This window comes from Echeneis naucrates, chromosome 20 (genome assembly GCF_900963305.1).
Source record: "Echeneis naucrates chromosome 20, fEcheNa1.1, whole genome shotgun sequence".
In the NCBI taxonomy this organism is placed as follows: domain Eukaryota; kingdom Metazoa; phylum Chordata; class Actinopteri; order Carangiformes; family Echeneidae; genus Echeneis; species Echeneis naucrates.
This window is the reverse complement of record NC_042530.1, coordinates 7,992,738-8,012,388: the sequence shown is the minus strand read 5'-3', so window position 1 is coordinate 8,012,388 and position 19,651 is coordinate 7,992,738. Positions and strand designations below refer to the sequence as shown.

Below are 19,651 nucleotides of genomic sequence, written 5' to 3'. Positions count from 1 at the left end.
CTGGAGAGCCTTTCTTCATCTTTAACCCACTGGAGGAGGCAGAGGAGGAGGAGGAGCCGCAATCAGCGACAGTGGGTTCATCTATCCTGCCTCGAGACAAACGGCATCAGCCAAACCAAGAATTAAGAAATACAGACTGAAACAATCTAATAGCATGTTGTTCTGGTTCTTAGATTGAGCAGAAACTCCTTGCAGCTCTCTTTGAGATGGAGGCTTTGCATTTAATCCCCCCCTCTCTCTTTCTTATTGTCTCAGTCTGTGGACATCTGTGAGCAACAGAGACAAATTCCCCTAACTTGAGACACACTAGCCACCAAGTGGAGAGCGCAGGCCTATTAATAGGCTTCCTGCTCGTAAAAGAGATGTGGCAGATCAGGTTTTTTGGGGGGAGTTTGATATGCATGTAATACAATATTAGTTCAATTGTGATGCACCGTCAGAGGCCCCCTCTATGGAAATCTGCATGAAATCACTGTCTGGGTGAAGTCATAAATCACCTATGGCGTTGTTTATTATTGCAGTACAGTTTTATGGAGGGCGGGTGCTTTGCTGGGACGTCCTGGAGAGGAATGCCCAACTGTGGACCTGTAAGGTAATGGCCCCTTTATTTCCAGGAGGGGGTTGATGGGAGTTCAGTGAAGCTCAGGCCTGTTGGGAATAACATGATGGCTCTAAAGCCTGATTAAAGCACACGGACACCTTTGTTTATAAATGCAAGCGCATGACATGTCTACTGAGTGGCCACCTGAAGCACAACACATAAAAGCATGATAGAAATCAGCGTTCTGGCAGGATTGTGAGTCAGAGCACGACACAGGCCAAACAGACACAATCTACCTTTCATTTTTATTCCCGTCTGATTCGTATGTGCAGCCAGTGCGGCTGGCCAACATGCCACAACACCCACTTTTTCTTTGACAAAATGTCTGGTCTGGTTGCGTCTGACTTTTTCAGCCAGGTCTCTGAGCATCAGGAAAACTTATCAAAGAGAACAGACCTTTATTCTGTTGCGGCAGAGAGAGAGCAGGTCTCCTCTCAGGAGCCAGTCAGGCCCTCAGACGCTACTTAGTCTTTCAGCTGTTTGGAAGTAGGAAAAAAAGCTCCTCTGGGGTCATTGTTGTTGGTGCATTCCGGTGGTAGCAGCCTGATTTGCTCTGTCCGACCTGGCAGACGCTCATACCCTGGTCCTCACTCCCACTCCATGTGAAAGCATAATTGATTTGGATATTAAACGGCTCTAAATAGAATTCCATGCATGCTAAATTCTCCAAGGTGGTTTTGGAGGCCGGACACTCTCTTCCCTGTCCAGTGTAGTGTTACATGCTGGGCCGTCTTAGCTGTGACCACCTCATAAAATCAGCCTCATAAATATTTTTCATGTTATTTAAACAAACGCAGCTCTCTAGGACTTGGAGTGGTTTGATATATGTAAATTATGCATGGAGGCTCCTGCAGACATACATTTAAAGACCAGAGCGATTACAAATGTTGGACTGAGCACTGGCTTCGCTTCAGGAGCCTCAAGAATGTACGATGCATGTTGAGGCAATGAAGAAATTTAGCGCTGTGTATGGGGATTATGAAAAATATCCCTTTAACAGCAACGAAAAGAATTTTTTTTTAATACATTCAGCTAAAAAGTGATTCCAAACAAAAGTCAATAAAGAATGCTTGTAATTTAGATGGACGTTTGATGTAAGAAACAGCATTTTATAGCAGCTATTACGTGGATTTATTGGATGTGATTAGAATGCAGATGTTTGGTATTGACTCCAGCTTGAGGTTTCTGTTTGCTCGCTGGTATGACTAGTTACAGCAGCATCAGTCGCTGGACATTGGGGGATAATAGTAATTCTACTCCTGGAAATAATAACGAAAAATGGTTAGTGAAAGTATTTTAGTGTCAATGCCAAATTATTTTATTTTAATTTTAGGTTTGAATAAAAAAGCAACAAAAAAAAACCCAAAACAAAACAAGCCAGATTTAACAGTTCACAAATCAGTTTTATTAATTTAAACACAATCAAATAATAATGTCAAAAACATCTGTACACATATTTTGCAGACACAACAATCTTTTGCATTTCACAATGAGGCCCATGTAGTGTAAAGTATTTCCAGTTTGCATTTATGATTGCAACATAATAAAAAAAAAAGCGTGCTGTATGAATCTATAAAACATTTCCTCTATTTACCTACCATTACCTTGATCTAGCAGCAATATGTAGATACCCCGCAGCGCGGGGGAGAAGTTGTTTTGAATAGATGGGAGACGAGGGGTGGGGCTGTGTTGTGTTAGCGGGGAGAGGGATCCGAATTGAGACGTAAAAGGCCTGCAGTGATCATGTGCAAAGGAGGGAAAAATTAGAAACACGACGAGTCGGTTTCCGTTTAAGAAATTCACAGTCGATAGCACATATCCTGTATGTTCACAAACCCCTCAAAGTTAGTGGCTTTTCTCTAAATGTTAATTATGGTTTCCTCATCCACAGATGCAGAAGCACTATGGAAAGGGCTTCGTGTGTTTCAGCTACATCAAAGAGGGACACAGAATGTACTTCCAAAGTTGAAATAAGAACACTACATCATACAAAATTACGCTCGCTGTACAAGAGTTGTTATAGCGCTTGTATAAAAGATAATAAAACCTATTCAAGCCTGTTTTTTAAATATCATATTTATTCAAATTCGTTGTTAAAATGGCTCTCAGGAGGCAGGAAACTGCCGTATGCCATTTCCAAAACTTGCATCAGGATTAAGTCTGCTTCCAAATATATGGGGTCAGTGCTGCAAGCTGGTGAAATGCTGTAAGGACAAAAGTTGTGAGCTACCTTTCTGAATAACAAAAAAAAAAAAAAAAAAAACAAAAAAAACAAAAAAAACCCCAACAACTTTGAAACGAGTCTAAAATGGACTTGCAATAGAAGAGACCTGTTATGCTATTAAAAGATGAGAATGAAGTTTCCTGTAAGGACGAGAAACATCACAGAATCAGATGAAAGGTCATTGACACTTGACATCCATGCTTTTGGTCTTGACAAAACGATTTATCACAAAATCCCATTATCTACATATATTTTTACTGAACAAAACTCGAACACATCAACGCTTTCAGGCGTCGCACAAGCTTATGCGCGATGGGAGGCCTTTCTTTTTTTTTTTACTTCAATGAAAAAGCATTGCCACTTTTCAAGAGCATGTACCTAAAATGAATATAGGAAGGAATAGTCCAGTGATTACAAACTTACACACACAAAAAAAAGATTTCCTCTGTACACGATTGTCTCAGCATTGTAAATAAAGTTTTTTGTAATTTTCTTAAATTATTAGAAAACCTCCTCTTTTTTGTTTCTTCCATAAATGTCTTCCTCAGGGTGTGGTGGAAATCAATAGTACTTTGTAAAAGGCACAAGTCTTTTATCATCGAGGTACCTTCTCAGTGGCACGGCGCCACTCACAAAGTGTCAGTTCATAAATAAGAAACACAGGACTCCCAGGCCGATGGATGACACGGGAGCAGTCGCTTTGTCCGTCTGTCCCATGGCGGGAAGGAGAATAAAATGTAGGTAGAAAGATAAAGCACAGGAAGAGAAGGAGGTGGAGAGCAGAGGGGGGATGACCTGGATGGACGGAGAAATGTCACCACCAGTAGTCGTGGGCCTGTGGTTTACTGTAGCTGAGTTCTGTGGCGAGGCAGGCAAGGCCATCAGTAGCTCTGCTCTCCTCACAGGTGTGAACCCTGACAGAGTCCCGGCACAAACAGGGAGCCGTAAAACACTTTGACAGCTTCAGAAAGCGGCCAATTCACAGTAACCAGGGTAAGCAGCTGCAGCGCCGTAAATTCACCTCTGTCCATTGCCTCCAGCAAAGAAAAAAAAAAGAAAAGTCTAGGGTTAAGACGAAGTGTGACCGTATGTCAGCACATTAACCGTGTGCTCAGCCTTCTTTTTTCCACTCTCTTCTTTTCTTCCTGTGAAGTGGAAGATAGACGCCAGGCAGCACAGGGGGGCTTTTTTTCTGAGCTGTGGAGTCTGCGGCAAGCGTGGGACAGGGCTGGAGGGTGAAGGTGAAAGGTTGCAGGGTGTATGATGGTGGTATAGTGCTACAAGTACTCCAGGTCTAGAGCGTGGTGGAGGGCCATGAGGTCTGAATGGCTGGAGATCCTCCAGAAGGGCATGTTGTGCTGCAGACAAAAAAAGCCCCAAAGATATTGTGTTTTATAAATTAACATATTTTCAGCAGTTTCACTTTAAGGTTTGAAACAGAATTGAAATAAATGACAAGGTATTGTCAGTTATTTAGTTCTGATTTATGTCACTTTAAATATAATATGTGGGGACAAAGATGCATCTTTGGGGAACTGTGATGAACAGTTTTCACTATTTTCCGACAGGTTTGACAGAAATCATAAAATAAAACCAACATTAAAAATGTTGAACAGTTAAGGGAAGCCAGAAGAAGATTTAATGCTTTGCACCACAGCACCAGCACATAAGAATGAAGTAATTCATTCACCAGGAAAAACAATCATATCCCTAACACTACCGCTCCTCGTGCTCCCTTGTGCACACATCTACGCGGCCAAATAGTCTATCAGCTCTTCTGACTAATTTCGCCCTGTAGTTTTATACCATCAAACTGATCCAGAAGCTGTCTTCAGGTTCAACAGAAGTGAACTCCCCACAGTCTCTTTTAAATGTCCCTCCTGCCTGTTAGTATGTGTTTAGGACAGCGCAAATGAGCTGTTGTTTCCAAGCAGAGGACAGGGGAGAAACCTGAGTCGCAGAGAATGAAAGGAGCTTGTCAGGTAGAGTCCTCAGCTCCTCAGTGTGTAGAGACCATTACCCCCCAACCCTCCCGTTATCAAAGGTATGGCCTCTCCCAGGCATATGTTCCGCTTAGGAGAGCCTGCACTGACCCTTAAAAAGCTCTTTGCTTTTTGTTTTGTAAATTGTCTTTGCTTTTAAGTTTAAAAGCTGGAGATGTTATCTCTTCCCTCTCTCCCAGGAAATTGTGAATAACTGAAGGCAGAATTGTTTCATGGATCTTTTTTTAAGGTGAAGGAATGAGGGCATTTGCATTTGTAGTTCCACACAGTGTCGCATCTGATCTGCGCCTCCTGACGGGTGAATTTGTGTTATTTCACATCCTCTCTGATGTTGACACAGAAACCTTTTACCGCATGGCGTGTCGTGGGACTCACACCACTCAGACACGATGAAAAACTAAACAAAACAAAAGAAAAAACTCCCTGCCTTATCCTTAAATGAGTGTCACACTCCAACAACTCAAGACTGAGTAAAAATATTTGCATCTTTTTCGACAATCATCCCTCAAGACCATATTCCCAGGGTGTGCTCTCTTTTCATAATAAGGAGCTATTGCTTTACATACTTATCCAGGGTTAAGGTTGCTACCTCTTCCTAATCGCTGCCTAATCACTCTTCATCTGTCCTCACACTTCTACTCATTGTTTACTGAGAAACAGGTGAAAAGGGAGCTGGAGGCTTTTCAAAGGGAAACTCTATGTCTTCACCCTGACACTGTGGCTCACCATATCTGTCAGTGAAATATGTTCCTGGGCCGCTGATTAATTTACTAATGAATATGTTTGCTGTGTGTGGCTTGCATGTGGCATTTGGCTTACATCCAAACTTGACAGAAAATGCTGAATACACAAATTGTGGAGCAAGAGCCAGAGAACAGGTAACATGAAAAGGGCGAGTCAGATTCATCTGAACAGACGCCGTCATGTTTCCTGAAAGAGTGCGGGAGATGTCGGCTTTGAGCCCCTCTTGATCCGTCTCGTGCCAACAAGCTTGTCATTGCAGTAAATATTCTAATTTCATCAACAATGATTTAAGTCTCCTTTATGAGTGCTCCATTTACGATGTGCCTTCATCATGCCTGAAAGGGCTTGTCTAACATTACACATACAGCATTCACGCTGCTCAGGGCACAGAACAGGAATATATAATTATGCCATCTCTCCCCTCCCATGCTCTGTAAACCTGAGATGGCGAAGGAAGATTGCTGATTACACACTACGACTTTCTCCGTTGTAGTTGGTTGCACTATAAGAGGATAAGCTCATAAAAGTAAAGGACGACTGTTGAAGGAGGAGAGCTGAAGTGCAGATTCTTTTCTTTAGAGAGGTATGGCAGGTATGTTTTGTGCTCTGTAAGCATTCATATGAACTTCTCCACCTTACAGAATGTAATCAAGGGTCTAAATCTTATCTTTTCTCCTCGCTCAAGGTGCTTTTGTTAAATGATTTCATCAGCTGAAACTACAAAACCATATGGTCTCACCTTTTTTGAGCCTTGCTCCTCTTCCACACCGTCTCCAACAACAATGTAAACAACTTTCCTCCCAAACCTTTGAATTACTCTCTCAAAGCAGCTCTCTTTCCCTGTGGAAGAGTCAACAGAAGGATGTTAGCGGAGCATTGCATGGATGCAAACAGATACAAATTCACACATACACACTCAGACATTTGAAAACTTAAAACCATCTAGTTGATTCAGCTGCACCAGGTGACAAAAGCCCCCTTTAAAAACAGAACACATGCAAAATAGGGCTGAGTATAAACACTTAGAGCTCAGCAAGGAGATGTGATAAGATCATCCTTCAGATAAAAACAATCTGAAAAGCATTAACTCACTCCTCCCCCTCAAACATGGGACAAATGGATTTAAATCAGCTAAAGGAGAATGCTACAGGATCTGGTTAGGAGGGCTGGTGCGCTTAATGCTCCGAGAAACCGTGAGCTGCACTCTGCTCCAACTGTGTGCTGATGGGTCTGAAAATGGCGCGGGAGTGCAGTTTGATGTTTATTTTGCATTTGAAACAGTGAAGAAGGGAGAGAACTGGAAGAAAAGGGGGGAGGGAGGGGGTCTCCTGTTGCTATGGAATGACATAAATGTGCAGAAGTGGTTTCATATGCAGAGACTGAGCAGGAGAGGCCTGAGGAGGCCCAGCACAGACCCAGCTCCAGAAAAATAATCCCAGGCTGATTAGGCCGATTCCTTCATCGAAGAACATCAACCTTCTCCGGTGACTGAATCTCCCACCCCGTCCACGCCTCAGTCCTGTCACTTTAGTAGCATGTATGTCTTAACTGTTTACACTCACATTGCTACAATAATAAGCCTCCATATCCCAAAGTGATATATTGATGACAGAGAAGAAACGTTACAAAGTACACAAAGAGAACTGAAATCACACACTTTGCAATATTTACCTATTTTGGTTGCACTATAAATATTCTCAATAGGAAACACTATCCCCAAGCCATAGAGCAAAACCTTGGCCAGGGCAGGGATGAGCTGTGTGGTTGTCACTAAAATATTCACACAGTTTGACCTGTATAAGAGAGACAGAGGAGAGAAAAAGGGGCATCACTTTAAATCATTCTGCCGTAAGACAAACAAACAAAACAGAAAAAACTGAAATGCACTGAAAATGGACCAGAAAAAAAAAAGATTGGTTAATGTTTTTAAATGAGGAGTTTTTAAGTTATGAAGTTAGATCTCTAAGCATAGTTATTTTTCAAAATATGGACACAAAGTCTGTGTGAAAGACAAATTCAGAGGACTGTTGTTGCTTTGATGGCTTGGGAGTATGGAGTTGACTTATTTACACCACATGCAAGTTTATATATGTGCGGTATGGGACTGGGTACAATTTTCCTCGCTGGAGTCCTACCTTGAGTGGATTAATGTTAGTGCTTTCAGTGCCAGTGTTAACCAGGAGTCCGTCAAGGCTTCAATTTCTGCTCGCAATTGCAACCAGGCTTCCCTTTTGGCTGGGCCCAGCAGACCTGAAACGTAGGGTAACATTGTTTAGGTTGGACCAGCCCTCTGAATACCACTGAAATTTTCAAAATTTACCCTGACCAAGTGGTGTGCCATGTGTGCTTTAAGAACACACACGTGAACAGCCACACACACACACGTACGCACAAACGCCCAGGCAATGAGGGCATGTACATCTGCAAACTAAGTTCTATTCGACAGATCGTACAGAAAAGCTCTGCATGTTGGGGATTACCTCCAACGTTATTTTTGTAGGTGGTGTAGATTTCTTTTACTCGTCTGTAGCGGAAGGCCAACTTTCTCATCCAGTCCACGCCTCCCCGCACGCCTGTGGCCAGACATAGGTTGGCACTGGTCGCCGCTGCGTGGAAACCATCAGCGCTGAAGTTATACGTACTGAGATCAAGACAAAGGGAGAATCTGTTAGTGCGAGCTGCTTCTTCATTGACACATTTATTAATGAACCATGAACCAAAGTGCAGCAATGTTGTACCTTAGATCCTGTCCATTGTCGTCAGAGGACACATCATCAATATGTACCTGGTCACATTCCTGAAATGCATAAAAGATACACATTGAATGATGTGCAATTCATTTATAAGGGAAAATATTCCCCATGTTTCAGGTTTTTCACAAGTAAAAGAATACGTATACTCCGGAAATCGTGCTCTGGCAGGACACCTCAGCTCCTTGCCTTGAAATACTCTTTATATCCTTTTGAATTAACCCTCCACGTTTTTCCTTATGTGTACACTCACCAGCTCTATTTCAGCAAAAGTGAACCCAACCATCAGTCTGAACTGATGGCTACCACTAGGGGGGTCTAAAGATATGCACACCCAAAGACAGAGGTTGGCATCTGATCAGCTATATCTGAGAACATAGACACACAACATATACATAACAGTAGAAGGATGTGTATAGGGTAGCTAAATATATAAAGAGAATTAGCACTAATGGTCTGGCCTTGTGTGTGTCTGTGTATCTCTAAACATGTGTGTGCACTCTTCTGCCCCTTTGGGGGGTGCCTAGCTCCTCTTGGAAAGGTAGAAGGATTCTGCAGCTCTGCACTGATTCCACTGGTACGCAGTAACACAATCCAGACTTTCTGGTAAATGTAACCTACTAGAAAAATTGAACCTGATGCTAACCGCCAATGAAATTATGACCTCTGATTGCTGCTGCGCCACACACCAACACAGCCCCAGGGTTAGTAAGCCAGCCAGCCGGCAACAGAGTGCAGGAGAAAACAGACTAAAAATCTGTTATTAGTTTTCCATTTATAGGAACGCTGTAGTGCCTCCCTCTTTCTCCACCCCCCTCAGCCAGCTTGAAATGTGAGGGAGTCCTGCCTTGGCATTCAGATCAACACAGATGGGGCAATGCAGAGACAGACTAGCTGAGCTTCTTTTTGCTAAACTAGCTTTGTTAATAGCAGATGGCTTCAGCTCCAGTGTGATATCAACCCTTCAATTTGTTTCAATCAGCTCTAATGAATGACAAAGATTCTTTGAATTCTATGTGAATTAACTCAAAGACTTAACCTGGAAAGCTACAGATTTCACATTGGTTTCCTAACTGCCAAAAAGTTAGTCTCCCTGTTTAAAGTTATGTGAGAAATAATAACTGAAACCTGAGAAAGAGAATTCCTTCAGCCTCAAGTATGAAAAATCCCTCCTGATTTTGTAAGCTTTTTAATTAAGTTTCATCCGGCTGTTAAGACACCCAAACACAGAAAAGGACTTCCTTGTTTTAAGTCAATTTAACCGAGGCCAAATGCTGACGTTATTGCATTCCTCTCTAATGCTAGAGCAGGGTAAGGGTAAGGGCTTTGGACCGTAAACCTTTTTTATTTTACTGGTTCCCCTCTGAACAAATTTTTCATCTCCCTGGATTTGTGGGGAGAGGGAGGAGAGAGCGATGTGAGGAGAAACTCAAACCAGCTGTTCTTTAACAGAATTAAAATCTTGACCCCCAACCCCAGCTCTAATGCAGCTATACTCTCACCAAGCCTCTCCCAGCAAGCCTCGAGATCCAAAGAGGAAAAGACTTTGACCCTGTGACCCCTTTCCCCTCCTCTCTGGGGCTCCAGCACCCCGATAAGGCAGTGGGAGGGTAGAGAGGTGGATTTGGAGGCGAGCAGCGGGTAAACGCCAGGGGAGAGAGTCCAAAGTGACCTCACATGGAGTGAGCTCGGAGCCCCATGTTCCAGAAGATGGACTGCCAATTGGAGATGAGATGCAGGTCAGGGCCCTAAGCTCAGTTGGCCTAATCTGCTTCCAGACACTCGCCAGTCGATCTTTAATAGTTGAAGAAAGCAGCAATTTGCCGCAGCTTGAGGATCTACCGCCAACAAACTCGTAGATAATTTATGTTCACAAATTGTCACAAAAACATTTATTTGAAACTGAACTCAAGCCAGAACAGTTCATTTGCTTCATGTGCTTAAGCAGTGGAGACATGTCTGTTTGTTTAGGGAAAAAAAAAACAGCACCCTAGGTTAAGCACCATGTAAAGCCTCCTTTAAATCACCTCTCATTCTGGTGCAAGTGACTGGAATACTTCCATTATCCAGTAATTACCTGCTGATGAATCAGACACAATCAGCCCACTGCACAAGCCCCTGCCATCTCTTTCACTGTGGGGCTGGACCATTCAGTCCCACTCAAATGGTAAATTATTGCCTAATTACATGCTGTCTCCTGGTACCTTGTTGGATGACAATAGATTCTCATGTTTATTCATCCTATGTAATGTGTTTCTTTCACAGTCTGACAGCCAGCATGGATCAAAACAGATATCTGAGAAGAATATTACTCAGCATGTTCATTATGGGCTGACGTCTGGTGCCAAAGCCCAAACTTCAACAGGACCTGATATATATAAATATGTCTCTGTAATTAGGCCGAACTGTAGCCATTATGACTGTGGCCTGATTATGAATGATTTTTCATGGACTTTTCCAAATCCTTAATGCTAATAAACCCATCAGACCTCAACAACTGCAGTGTTAAAAAAAAAAAAAAAAAAAAATCGAAGAAGCCAAGTTAAACACAGCAGTGTGGGTTTGAAGGCCTGTAGCATTTTTGTATATTCATTTTTATTTATTCTGTAGTTATCACAAGGCTTAATTAGGTGCTTAATAGGGCATGAGACCTAGAGGTAGAGGTTTGCCTATATCTTTGTGCTATGGATAAAAAAGGGTGAGGGGCGCTGGAAAATGCGCAGACTCCAACAATTACTGTTCCCAGCTGGTGCTGGCATAAACCTCTGCACCAGCTCCCTGGGAGGACTGGGAAAGCTAATAGAAGAGGTGGGTTTGGGTAATGTTGTACAGTAACTCTTACACATACTCATTAGGAGCCACTTCTGAAGGCCTCGTAAACACCACAGAGCCATAGATGGTGCAGGTTCAAGTCAGTTAAGTACAGTCATACAGTCGAACTGGGATGGAAAAAAATCGCAATGGGGAGGTGGATTTCACTGTTAGACTCACTGAAGGAGGTCTCAAATGCAGAAAGCCATTGATAGATAGGTGGAATATAGGATGCCACATGAATAAAATCGATCCAAAACATGTATAGTGCACATAAAAATGCAATGAAAAGTAATGTGTTTCATAGAAATGGATAAACACCATTTTCTCACATTGTAAAAAGTAGCTGATGCATAAGGACGTGACTTAATAAATGACCCAATTACTCACAGGAAGTTTATGAAGAAAACAAATGATTTGCTGTATTATTTTGTTTATACTAAAACCAATACTGTGACATACCTTCAAGATGGTGGCCCATTGAAAAATAGTCTAAGAATCTCTTCGAACCTTATGAACATCTCTTTTCCATCGAATTCCCCCATTCTCCCCTCACCAAGCAAACAGTGGTCTCTCTAAAACCTACAATCACTGCTAACTCACACCAGATGTTCCTACTGTACTCAGGAGTGAAGACCTTCTACCAGAAGCCATCACAATTACAGCATGTGCGAACTCTGTGTCTTTCTGTTAAATTCATTAGTGAGATTCTTTGTCTTTAATCTCAGATGAGTCAGCTACCAAGCAGTCTTTATCTGCAATGGAAAGATGAGAGATAATGAATATAGGCTTCCGCCTCAGGATAAGTCCACCTCTGCATCATTCACTCTCTCCTTTTGCCGTCTCGCTGCTAGTCTGCTGACAACTTTTCACTGGGGAGGAAGTTATCAGAGCCCTCTTTGTTCCCCTGGTATCTGTCATTAAGCAATCAGCAGTGACGGGCTGAGTCTTCCTGTAGCCCTGGAGAGAGCTTTGAGTGGTGACTACAACAGTCAGAGACAGGCAGAAGAAAGAAACACATTAATGCATGTTATCAAAACACAGAAAGGGCTGAGCTATCTGAACTACTGTAACCTTTAGGTCCCCCCCCCCCCACCCATAAGGTACAGGTCTCTAGTGCACAAACACTGTCTATTTTTGGATACAAGCTTCCCCCCAGCTGTCCCCTCGTCTTCTCTCTCAGGTGAGCTGCTGGGGTGGGGGTGGGTGGTCAAAACCACAGTGTGAGCGATAACAGCCGTCATCACAGCCTTCTTTCTGACCCTACAGGCTAATGCCATGTGAAAAAGACTCATCCATGGTTCGCAGGTTCTCAATGCAACCACTCCACTGGCAGAGGCTGTCATTCCACCCCCCCCCCCCCCCCACCCCCGTGGTCTGTGACCCCCAGCAACTTCCTTCTCTGTTCCCACCACAGGCACCCCTGTCTGTGAGGAAAAGGGGAGGGTGCAGCAGGGAGGGGGACTTTGATTACCTGGGGGTCAAACACAGGATGTGGGTAACAAAGGAAGAGTTCTTCGAACCTACTTCATTCCAATCCACAATCTGTGCTTGAACAGTCATGGAATTCAAACAGCAGCGCCAAACAAAGCACAGGTATAAAGAAGTCCCTGATGGTTTAACCAAAATTCACACAATCTGCAAAAGGGATCCAAAATGAACAGAAGTAGCTTTTGCTGAGGCACAGACATGAATTTTAACAAAACTGTATTTAAAGTGCTCCTGTAATGACTGGAAAAACAAGGAAAAGAAGGACATCCCCTACAGGTAGTTACGGAAAAGTATAAACTAGTTATGGGTGATGGATGAACTGCTCCTCATTATTTCCTGTTTTTGGCATTGCAAGTCCAAACCACACCTCAAAGGAGAGCAACATTAAATACAATATCAAATCTCAGCCATTTCAGCATTTTCCCCCCGCAACAAATGTACCCATAGAGAAACAGTTTATTCCTGCCAAGTTGACTGTTGTTTGGACAAATCCGTACAAGTTCTGTTCTCTTCTTCCATAGACCACACTCAGCAGGTGCTGTGTCTCCCTTTCTAATTCAGGACAAGAAATCTATTCTTAAATATTATCATTTGTCACCAGACAGTAATGTTATAGTCCACATTTACCCGCAACCCTTATTAGTGTGTGCACTAGCTCTGTTGGGATAGTGGGTAGAAGGTGGGGGTGAAGTGGAGCTCTGTGAAGCAAAGACTGACAAAATGGCTTTGAAACCTCGAATCTCTCTCTGTAGTCTTTCCAACACACATCAGTAGCCCTGCCTTGAGACTTGATGGACTTATGTCGGGGAGCATGACAGAACTGCAGCATTAGAGGCCAGGCAAATGATGAAATACCCACATCAGTGTGCGTAGACCTAAAGAAGACCATCTGACAAAATATACCAAATTTAAAAATGGCCTAGTTTACTGTTAAGATTTGGTTTCAGCAGCATATTTTATATTGGGGAAAAAAATTAAAATGGGCTTTTAATTCCGAGTGCCATAGATTAACACTGTGTAGAATTCTTTGCTATGATGTTAGGAACTATTTGAAATAAAGTTACAGAAAAATTGTCGTAACCTATCAGCTGAGCAGCCTAATGTTATGATCAATGAAAAGCACAGCTCACATTATGCATTTTCTTTAATTGCAACAAAATAATTAAATAAATCAACAATTAAGAAAACTTGATAAAGTTACCAATTATATGGAAATGCAAATAAAGGACCTGACTCTCCACTGTGGGGCATAAAACCTGCAGAAAAACTCCATTCTAAGAGACTCCAGAGGGTCATTTCAACCAACTAGGAAAAGGTAACTACGTTTCACAGCATCTCTCATTAACAGGCAGCCCCTGGGTGAGAGTGACAGAGGTGGTTTTAAACCTGTGAATGCAGGGTGGGAGCAATAAAAGGGCATAAAAGGCAGTCAGCTCGCAGTGTCATAGGGTTGCTCGACATGTATGCGTATGTGTGTGCATGCACACTATGCGACCATTTACCTGCACACATATGAGTATATTATGCTGCATGCATGTTTACAGTGCATGTGCACGCGTGAGAGTGTGTGCACGCAGCACGGAGGTATCAGTGGGCTAATTTAAAATGTTCCCACCTTTAGAGACCTCTCCCCCTCTCTCTCCCTGTGAGTGGTTTGCCCCCATGCCCTTTATCCTCCAGACAGGGAGGGTTGTTTTCTCACTCAGGGAGGGGGGAAACGGCAGCCCCCATATCCCACTGCGAGGGGAACACAGGAGGTTGGCCAAGGAGAGAGAGGCCTCTGGTTCCCATATACTGCTTAGTGTTAGTGCTGGGCTCTAGCAGTGCACCTACAGTAAACTCACACCCTGAGGCACAGCGGAGCTGTCAGTCTTCTCTGTGAGCGCAACCTCAGTGGGCTTCATTACACACATCACTTTCAACCATCAATTAACTCTACATTTAAACCCACACCACAGCCCCAGCACAAAAGTGCCATCCAATAAAGCAAACTAATAACATTTCAAAAATGAGTAATAATACAGAAACAATTTTTTTTTCTAATGCCTGTAAAAGAATATTAATTTGAAAATCATTTGCGTGAGTATAATTGTATAAAAAAAAGAAAGTTAATAACATAATTACTGATATTACCTTACCAATAAGTGAGCGATTTTGTATCAGATGCAGTAATTGTATGTTTATCTCTGAAGCTATTGAAATACAACTTTGACAAGGAAAATGAATACAGTGGAGATCACATCAATAGGGATCATATTGCCTTGAATTACTTTCCTAATACTTTCTTCAGTGAGAGCATTTTTGATGATAAAAACAGATTGTGCTGTTCATATAATACTACACCCATCCTTTAAAAAGGCTGAGCAGCAAATGGTTTGTGTAGGAGGATCGATAGAAAGATTTGTGTGTGTGGGTTGTGGGGGGAAATCTTTTGGAGAGGTGCAGTATTTCTGGGACCCACTATCTAACAGTGAATGAAAAAAAAAAAAAGAGCGGTGATCCAGAAGAAGGTTAGCAGAGAAAGAAAGAGAGAGAGAGAGAGAGAGAGAGAGAGAGAGAGAGGGACCAATGCAAGGGTGAAACTGATCCCTGTTGACCCCTTCGGCATGCCCTCTTTCTTTTTATGACTTTCCTCTGAATCGTCACTCACCAGCTCTATCAACACGGCCCAGCCTCCATTCACATATACTGTCTCACTCACACACACACACTTGAAAGCACATAATACACTAGATTAGCGTGTTTGCTGAGGCTTTAAGAGACTGGGCACGTTGTTATACTTTATTGTAATGTCATATGGCTGTAAACAACTCTTTGAATTAAAAATGTTATGAACGGGTGAATGAATCTTTAAAACTAAGATTTTATTGCAAAGCAAATGATGCTAAACTGCACATATTGTGAAGAACTGAGGGAGTAGAGTCCATATTTAATGCTCCTGTGCAGGACAACAGTGTTAAGACTTCGATGGACCGCTCACACACCGTTAGGCCACTAACTCTGCACCTGTGTTTCTGTGCAGCCTCTGGGGTCTCCCTTTATGGCTTAGACTAAATTAGATGGGCCATATGCATTTCTGCACATGCTTAAATACATAACTGCTGCTGGATGTGGTATTTATAGCTGGACTCTGTTTAGCTCTATCTGAGACCGAGGACTGTAAATCAGCAGAGAGGAAACACAACTGGTTGGATATCGCCTGGACCTGGCACTTAACACTCAGAGTACCCAAACTCAGTTTCAGATCTATATGACTGGAAGAGACCGACAGTCCTCCTCTGATCTGATTAAGTCAACGTCTGCAGTAAGGTTTTTACGCTGTGCAATTTAAAAAGCCATTCTTGCAGCAGACCACAGAAGGCTACTTCAGTCATAGTGGAAAAATCTGAAGCTTTTTAAGTGTCATAACAAAATCTAATAATTTGGTTACTGAGATAGAGCAGAAGAAATAAATTCACTGCATTTTTAAATAATTTCATAAGCAGTCCGAGCTGCCAATTCATCTGTGAGCAGTTTCATCACACATGAAAAGAAATCAAAACACGGGACAGATGTTGAGCAAAACCACATTTAAGCGTTGTCACAAACTTCCATTTTTTTCAAATGATTGGGGCACATCTATTAAATAAAGTGCAGCAAGAATGGATTCTACATGGCCAAGGCATAAGGAAATATTTAACCAGCCAATTGCAGCCAATTAACTTTGATCATGATGACTGCATTTGGAATCTCAGTCACTCTTAAGTCTGGGGAAGTAAGAACATTTTCTTTCTCTGAATCTCACCCCTCTCCAATTTTTCCTCCTTTCTGGGTTTACTTTACGCAACAAAGCCGAACATGGTGGTGGTGAATAATGAGACTTGGCAGACTGGCCACACATCTCTTCACACTTAAGTATCAAACAAAACATTTCCACTACTGTGAGGTCAACACAAGGCAGGACACTGAGGGAAAGCACTGGGTCACTGGGATCAGATTCAGCCGGAGAAAGACAGAGAGAAATATTAAAGGAAAAAATAAGGAAAAAAAATCTGTAAATTTGAAGACAGAGAATTGGATGGATCAAGTATTGAAGGAAATAATGTGATGGTGATTTTTTTGTTTCTTGCTAAAAATGTCTAAAACTTTTACGAGCATAGATAGTTGGGCTTGACATCTGGCTCTGGACAGTGCAGTGGGTACATTTCTCGTCTCTATATACTAAATAGATGAACAAATGAGGCTCATACTTTTCTGTACATACAGTCTGAGCCTATAGGCATCCCTGACCCTGCCGTCTTACTTCACTGCTCACTCAGACACCCCTACACATGCATGCACATGTACACTCACACACCTCCCTACCCCTGATCCCTCTATTCCTGTGCCCCAAGGGCAGATTTTACACTAGCTGTACATGAATCAGGGGGGTAAAAAGGCGTGGGAGGGAGATGGTGGGGGATTTCATGCTGTGGTAGAATGGTCTGTGGTGTAGGTGGACAGCGACACCAAGCACACAGCATGACACACAGACAGACGGAGTGGCCAGAGAAACACTAGAGCCTGACAAATTGCACTAGATGCTATAGGAGTGGGAAGGAGGTGGGGTTGGGGGCAGGGCTGGTGACCCAGGAAAGGAGGAGACTGACAGCACATGTAAAATTCATGGTATCCTTTGGGCTTCAAGGCAATACCTTATCAATGTAGGACAGACAACTGAGAATCAGAATCCTTGCTATGAAGCAGTTGTTGCTAAAATCTTAATGCATATATGTATAACTCATCTGACCACTAAAATCACCACAAACATCCAAATGTACTTGAGAAACCTTAAAGAAAAGCGTAAACAGACCCACCTCTAAGTCGTTAAAGAATAAGTGTGTGTCAGCCAAGTTAAAGATCATTTCTTCCATCCTCAGGCCTAATGATACAGATGTTGGTGGGTCCTGAAAAAGAGATAACAAGTAAATCAATAATTGAATATTAGTTTGCCCCTCATTTTAAGCAGTTAATTTTATACAGTTAATAATGCTGTTCACAGTAAGTCACTCAATTATCTTTTGAAATTCCTCGGAAGGCTATTCCCTTAAAAGAAGACATTAGCTGGACTTGAAAGTTTCAGCCTCTGTTTACAACCTCTCGAAACAGACCAAAACAGTCATCAGAAAGCCACAGACTTGAAGTAATGCAGTAAAAGAATGCCTCTTCTCAGGAGGGGTGGTCGATTTAGAAGAGTTGGGGTCACAGTCTCATCGTAAATTGCCTTTCCTCCACATACTTGTGCTTATACATCATTACATTACTCTCTAGGTGATATAACATGTCAACCCCTCCACACAGCGGAGGGGGTGACGTGTTTATTAACATCAAAAACAATTCAAATGTAAAATAAGTCATTTTCACAATTGTAATTTTTCCTTAAATCATGATCACTGTCAGTAATGTGACACACAGTAATGGTGATATGGTAGTACTGTCTGAAAGGTAATACCTAGAGAGGAATGAACTATACTATAAATAGTTAATGAGCCTGTGACAATGCGTGCAATTTGCCCTTTAAGAAGATAATGAATAAGCAAAAAGTCTATGGTGCTTTTGTACATAAATATTTATAACAATTTAAGCCTTCTCCAATTATTTTTCACATTTTAACAAAACTGTTGAAGCACATTACAATTATTGGGGTTCAGGAATAAAACCAAATTTCTTTGTAGAAAATTTAATTCTTTCTTTATCTTAAAATCACTAATCAGCAAATAGCAAATGAAGAGAGACAATAGCAGGCTGCAGAGGAGGATTTTCTACAGCTGCTTGAGCCGACATTAAGAACAGGCCAGGCAGGACCAGAAGCAGGGATTACAGCGTTAAACCACCTGAAGACACACCTGAGCTCTTTCCTGATTAGCTGTCACACCCCACAAAGCTTATGTTTTCATTAAGATGACAGGGGACAAACCACACAAGTAGAGCTCAATCCCCACTTCTGGAGGCTTTCTTCTTCCTCTTAACCTCCCAGTTGCAATCAATCTTTCAGGCAGGATTCATCAAAAATAATTAGCCTCCCACATCAACAGGCTACCAGGTCCCCCTTCCCAAACTATCCCACTGCTGAGCAATTTAGCATTAAGCACTGAGCTGCTTTGGTGGGAAAATGTGGTCTTCTCTGGCATTAGTGAATCCTTTCCAATTAAATCTAAACAATCAGTCAGTGAGAGAGTTAAGAATACAAGCAGGCCAGAAGGCCAAAGTGCTGCTGCTGTCATTGCTCCAGCACCACCTGTCTCGAGATGTCAGTGCCATCCACTGGGGCGCCAAGTACCCCCACCCCCCTACCAATAACACCCCCATCCCCACCCACTTTAAGCTCTAGCTCTGGCCAACCCAATAGCAGCACAGCTGGCCTCAGCCATCAGCTTTATGGGGGAGAGCTGCCTTGATGCCAATTAAAAGAGCTGATAAGAACAGCAGTGTGTTTATGTGTGTATGAGGGAGAGAGAGAAGGAAAAAATGTAGTCAGTGAGAGAGAGTGGGAGGTCAGAGCAAGAGAGAGAAAGTGTGGATGTGTGCTTACTCAGATACTCATCTATTTATAGTAAACTCAAAGCAGCTTGGAGGAAAAACTGTTTTGTAACTTTTTTGTTTGTGCCATTAAGCTAGGGATGACAAGAATAATAAGGCAGGAGGGTGTAGAATGGGTGGTTGTTGTGGCAGATAAATGGATGTGGTAGTTGATCTACACAGGGAGGTAGTTTACAGATTTGTGTTTCTGATAAGCTGTGGTTTCAGTCAGTAAACAGGTCTGCCCCTTGATATGCTTTATTATGATAGAGTCAGCAGGTTAGAGCACTGGTGGAATAAATGTGGTAAAAAGGGAGTGAATGGGCAGCAGAGGAGAAAACCAGGGAACAAAAGAGAAAACAGAGCGAGAGGGACTCTAGCGGCTGTCATATCCTATAGCTGGGCTCTGATGGAATGGGGCCTTATGGAGTCAGGAGTGTTTCCTGTTTCAGAGGAGCACACTGGAGACCCTGTCTATGCATGTATGAAA

General features: G+C 42.5%; 1 protein-coding gene across 12 annotated transcripts in view; it reads right to left on the bottom strand.

The window, feature by feature from the left end:
* Positions 1–1,997: 1,997 nt before the first annotated feature.
* eya1 (EYA transcriptional coactivator and phosphatase 1) overlaps positions 1,998–19,651 on the bottom strand; it is a 54,820-nt gene continuing 37,166 nt past the window's right edge. For 8 of the 12 annotated variants that reach the window (XM_029528986.1, XM_029528987.1, XM_029528988.1 and 5 more), the window contains 7 exons: positions 17,460–17,549; positions 8,311–8,369; positions 8,053–8,213; positions 7,708–7,822; positions 7,244–7,365; positions 6,312–6,412; positions 3,965–4,183 (listed from right to left, as the gene is read on the bottom strand). In XM_029528986.1, coding sequence (XP_029384846.1) covers positions 4,103–4,183; positions 6,312–6,412; positions 7,244–7,365; positions 7,708–7,822; positions 8,053–8,213; positions 8,311–8,369; positions 17,460–17,549 — 729 coding nt within the window. In that variant the 3' untranslated portion in view covers positions 3,965–4,102. Of the gene's footprint in view, positions 4,186–6,311; positions 6,413–7,243; positions 7,366–7,707; positions 7,823–8,052; positions 8,214–8,310; positions 8,370–17,459; positions 17,550–19,651 lie in introns of all 12 variants that reach the window. The other 4 variants (XM_029528982.1, XM_029528983.1, XM_029528984.1 and 1 more) reach the window with 1 other exon arrangement.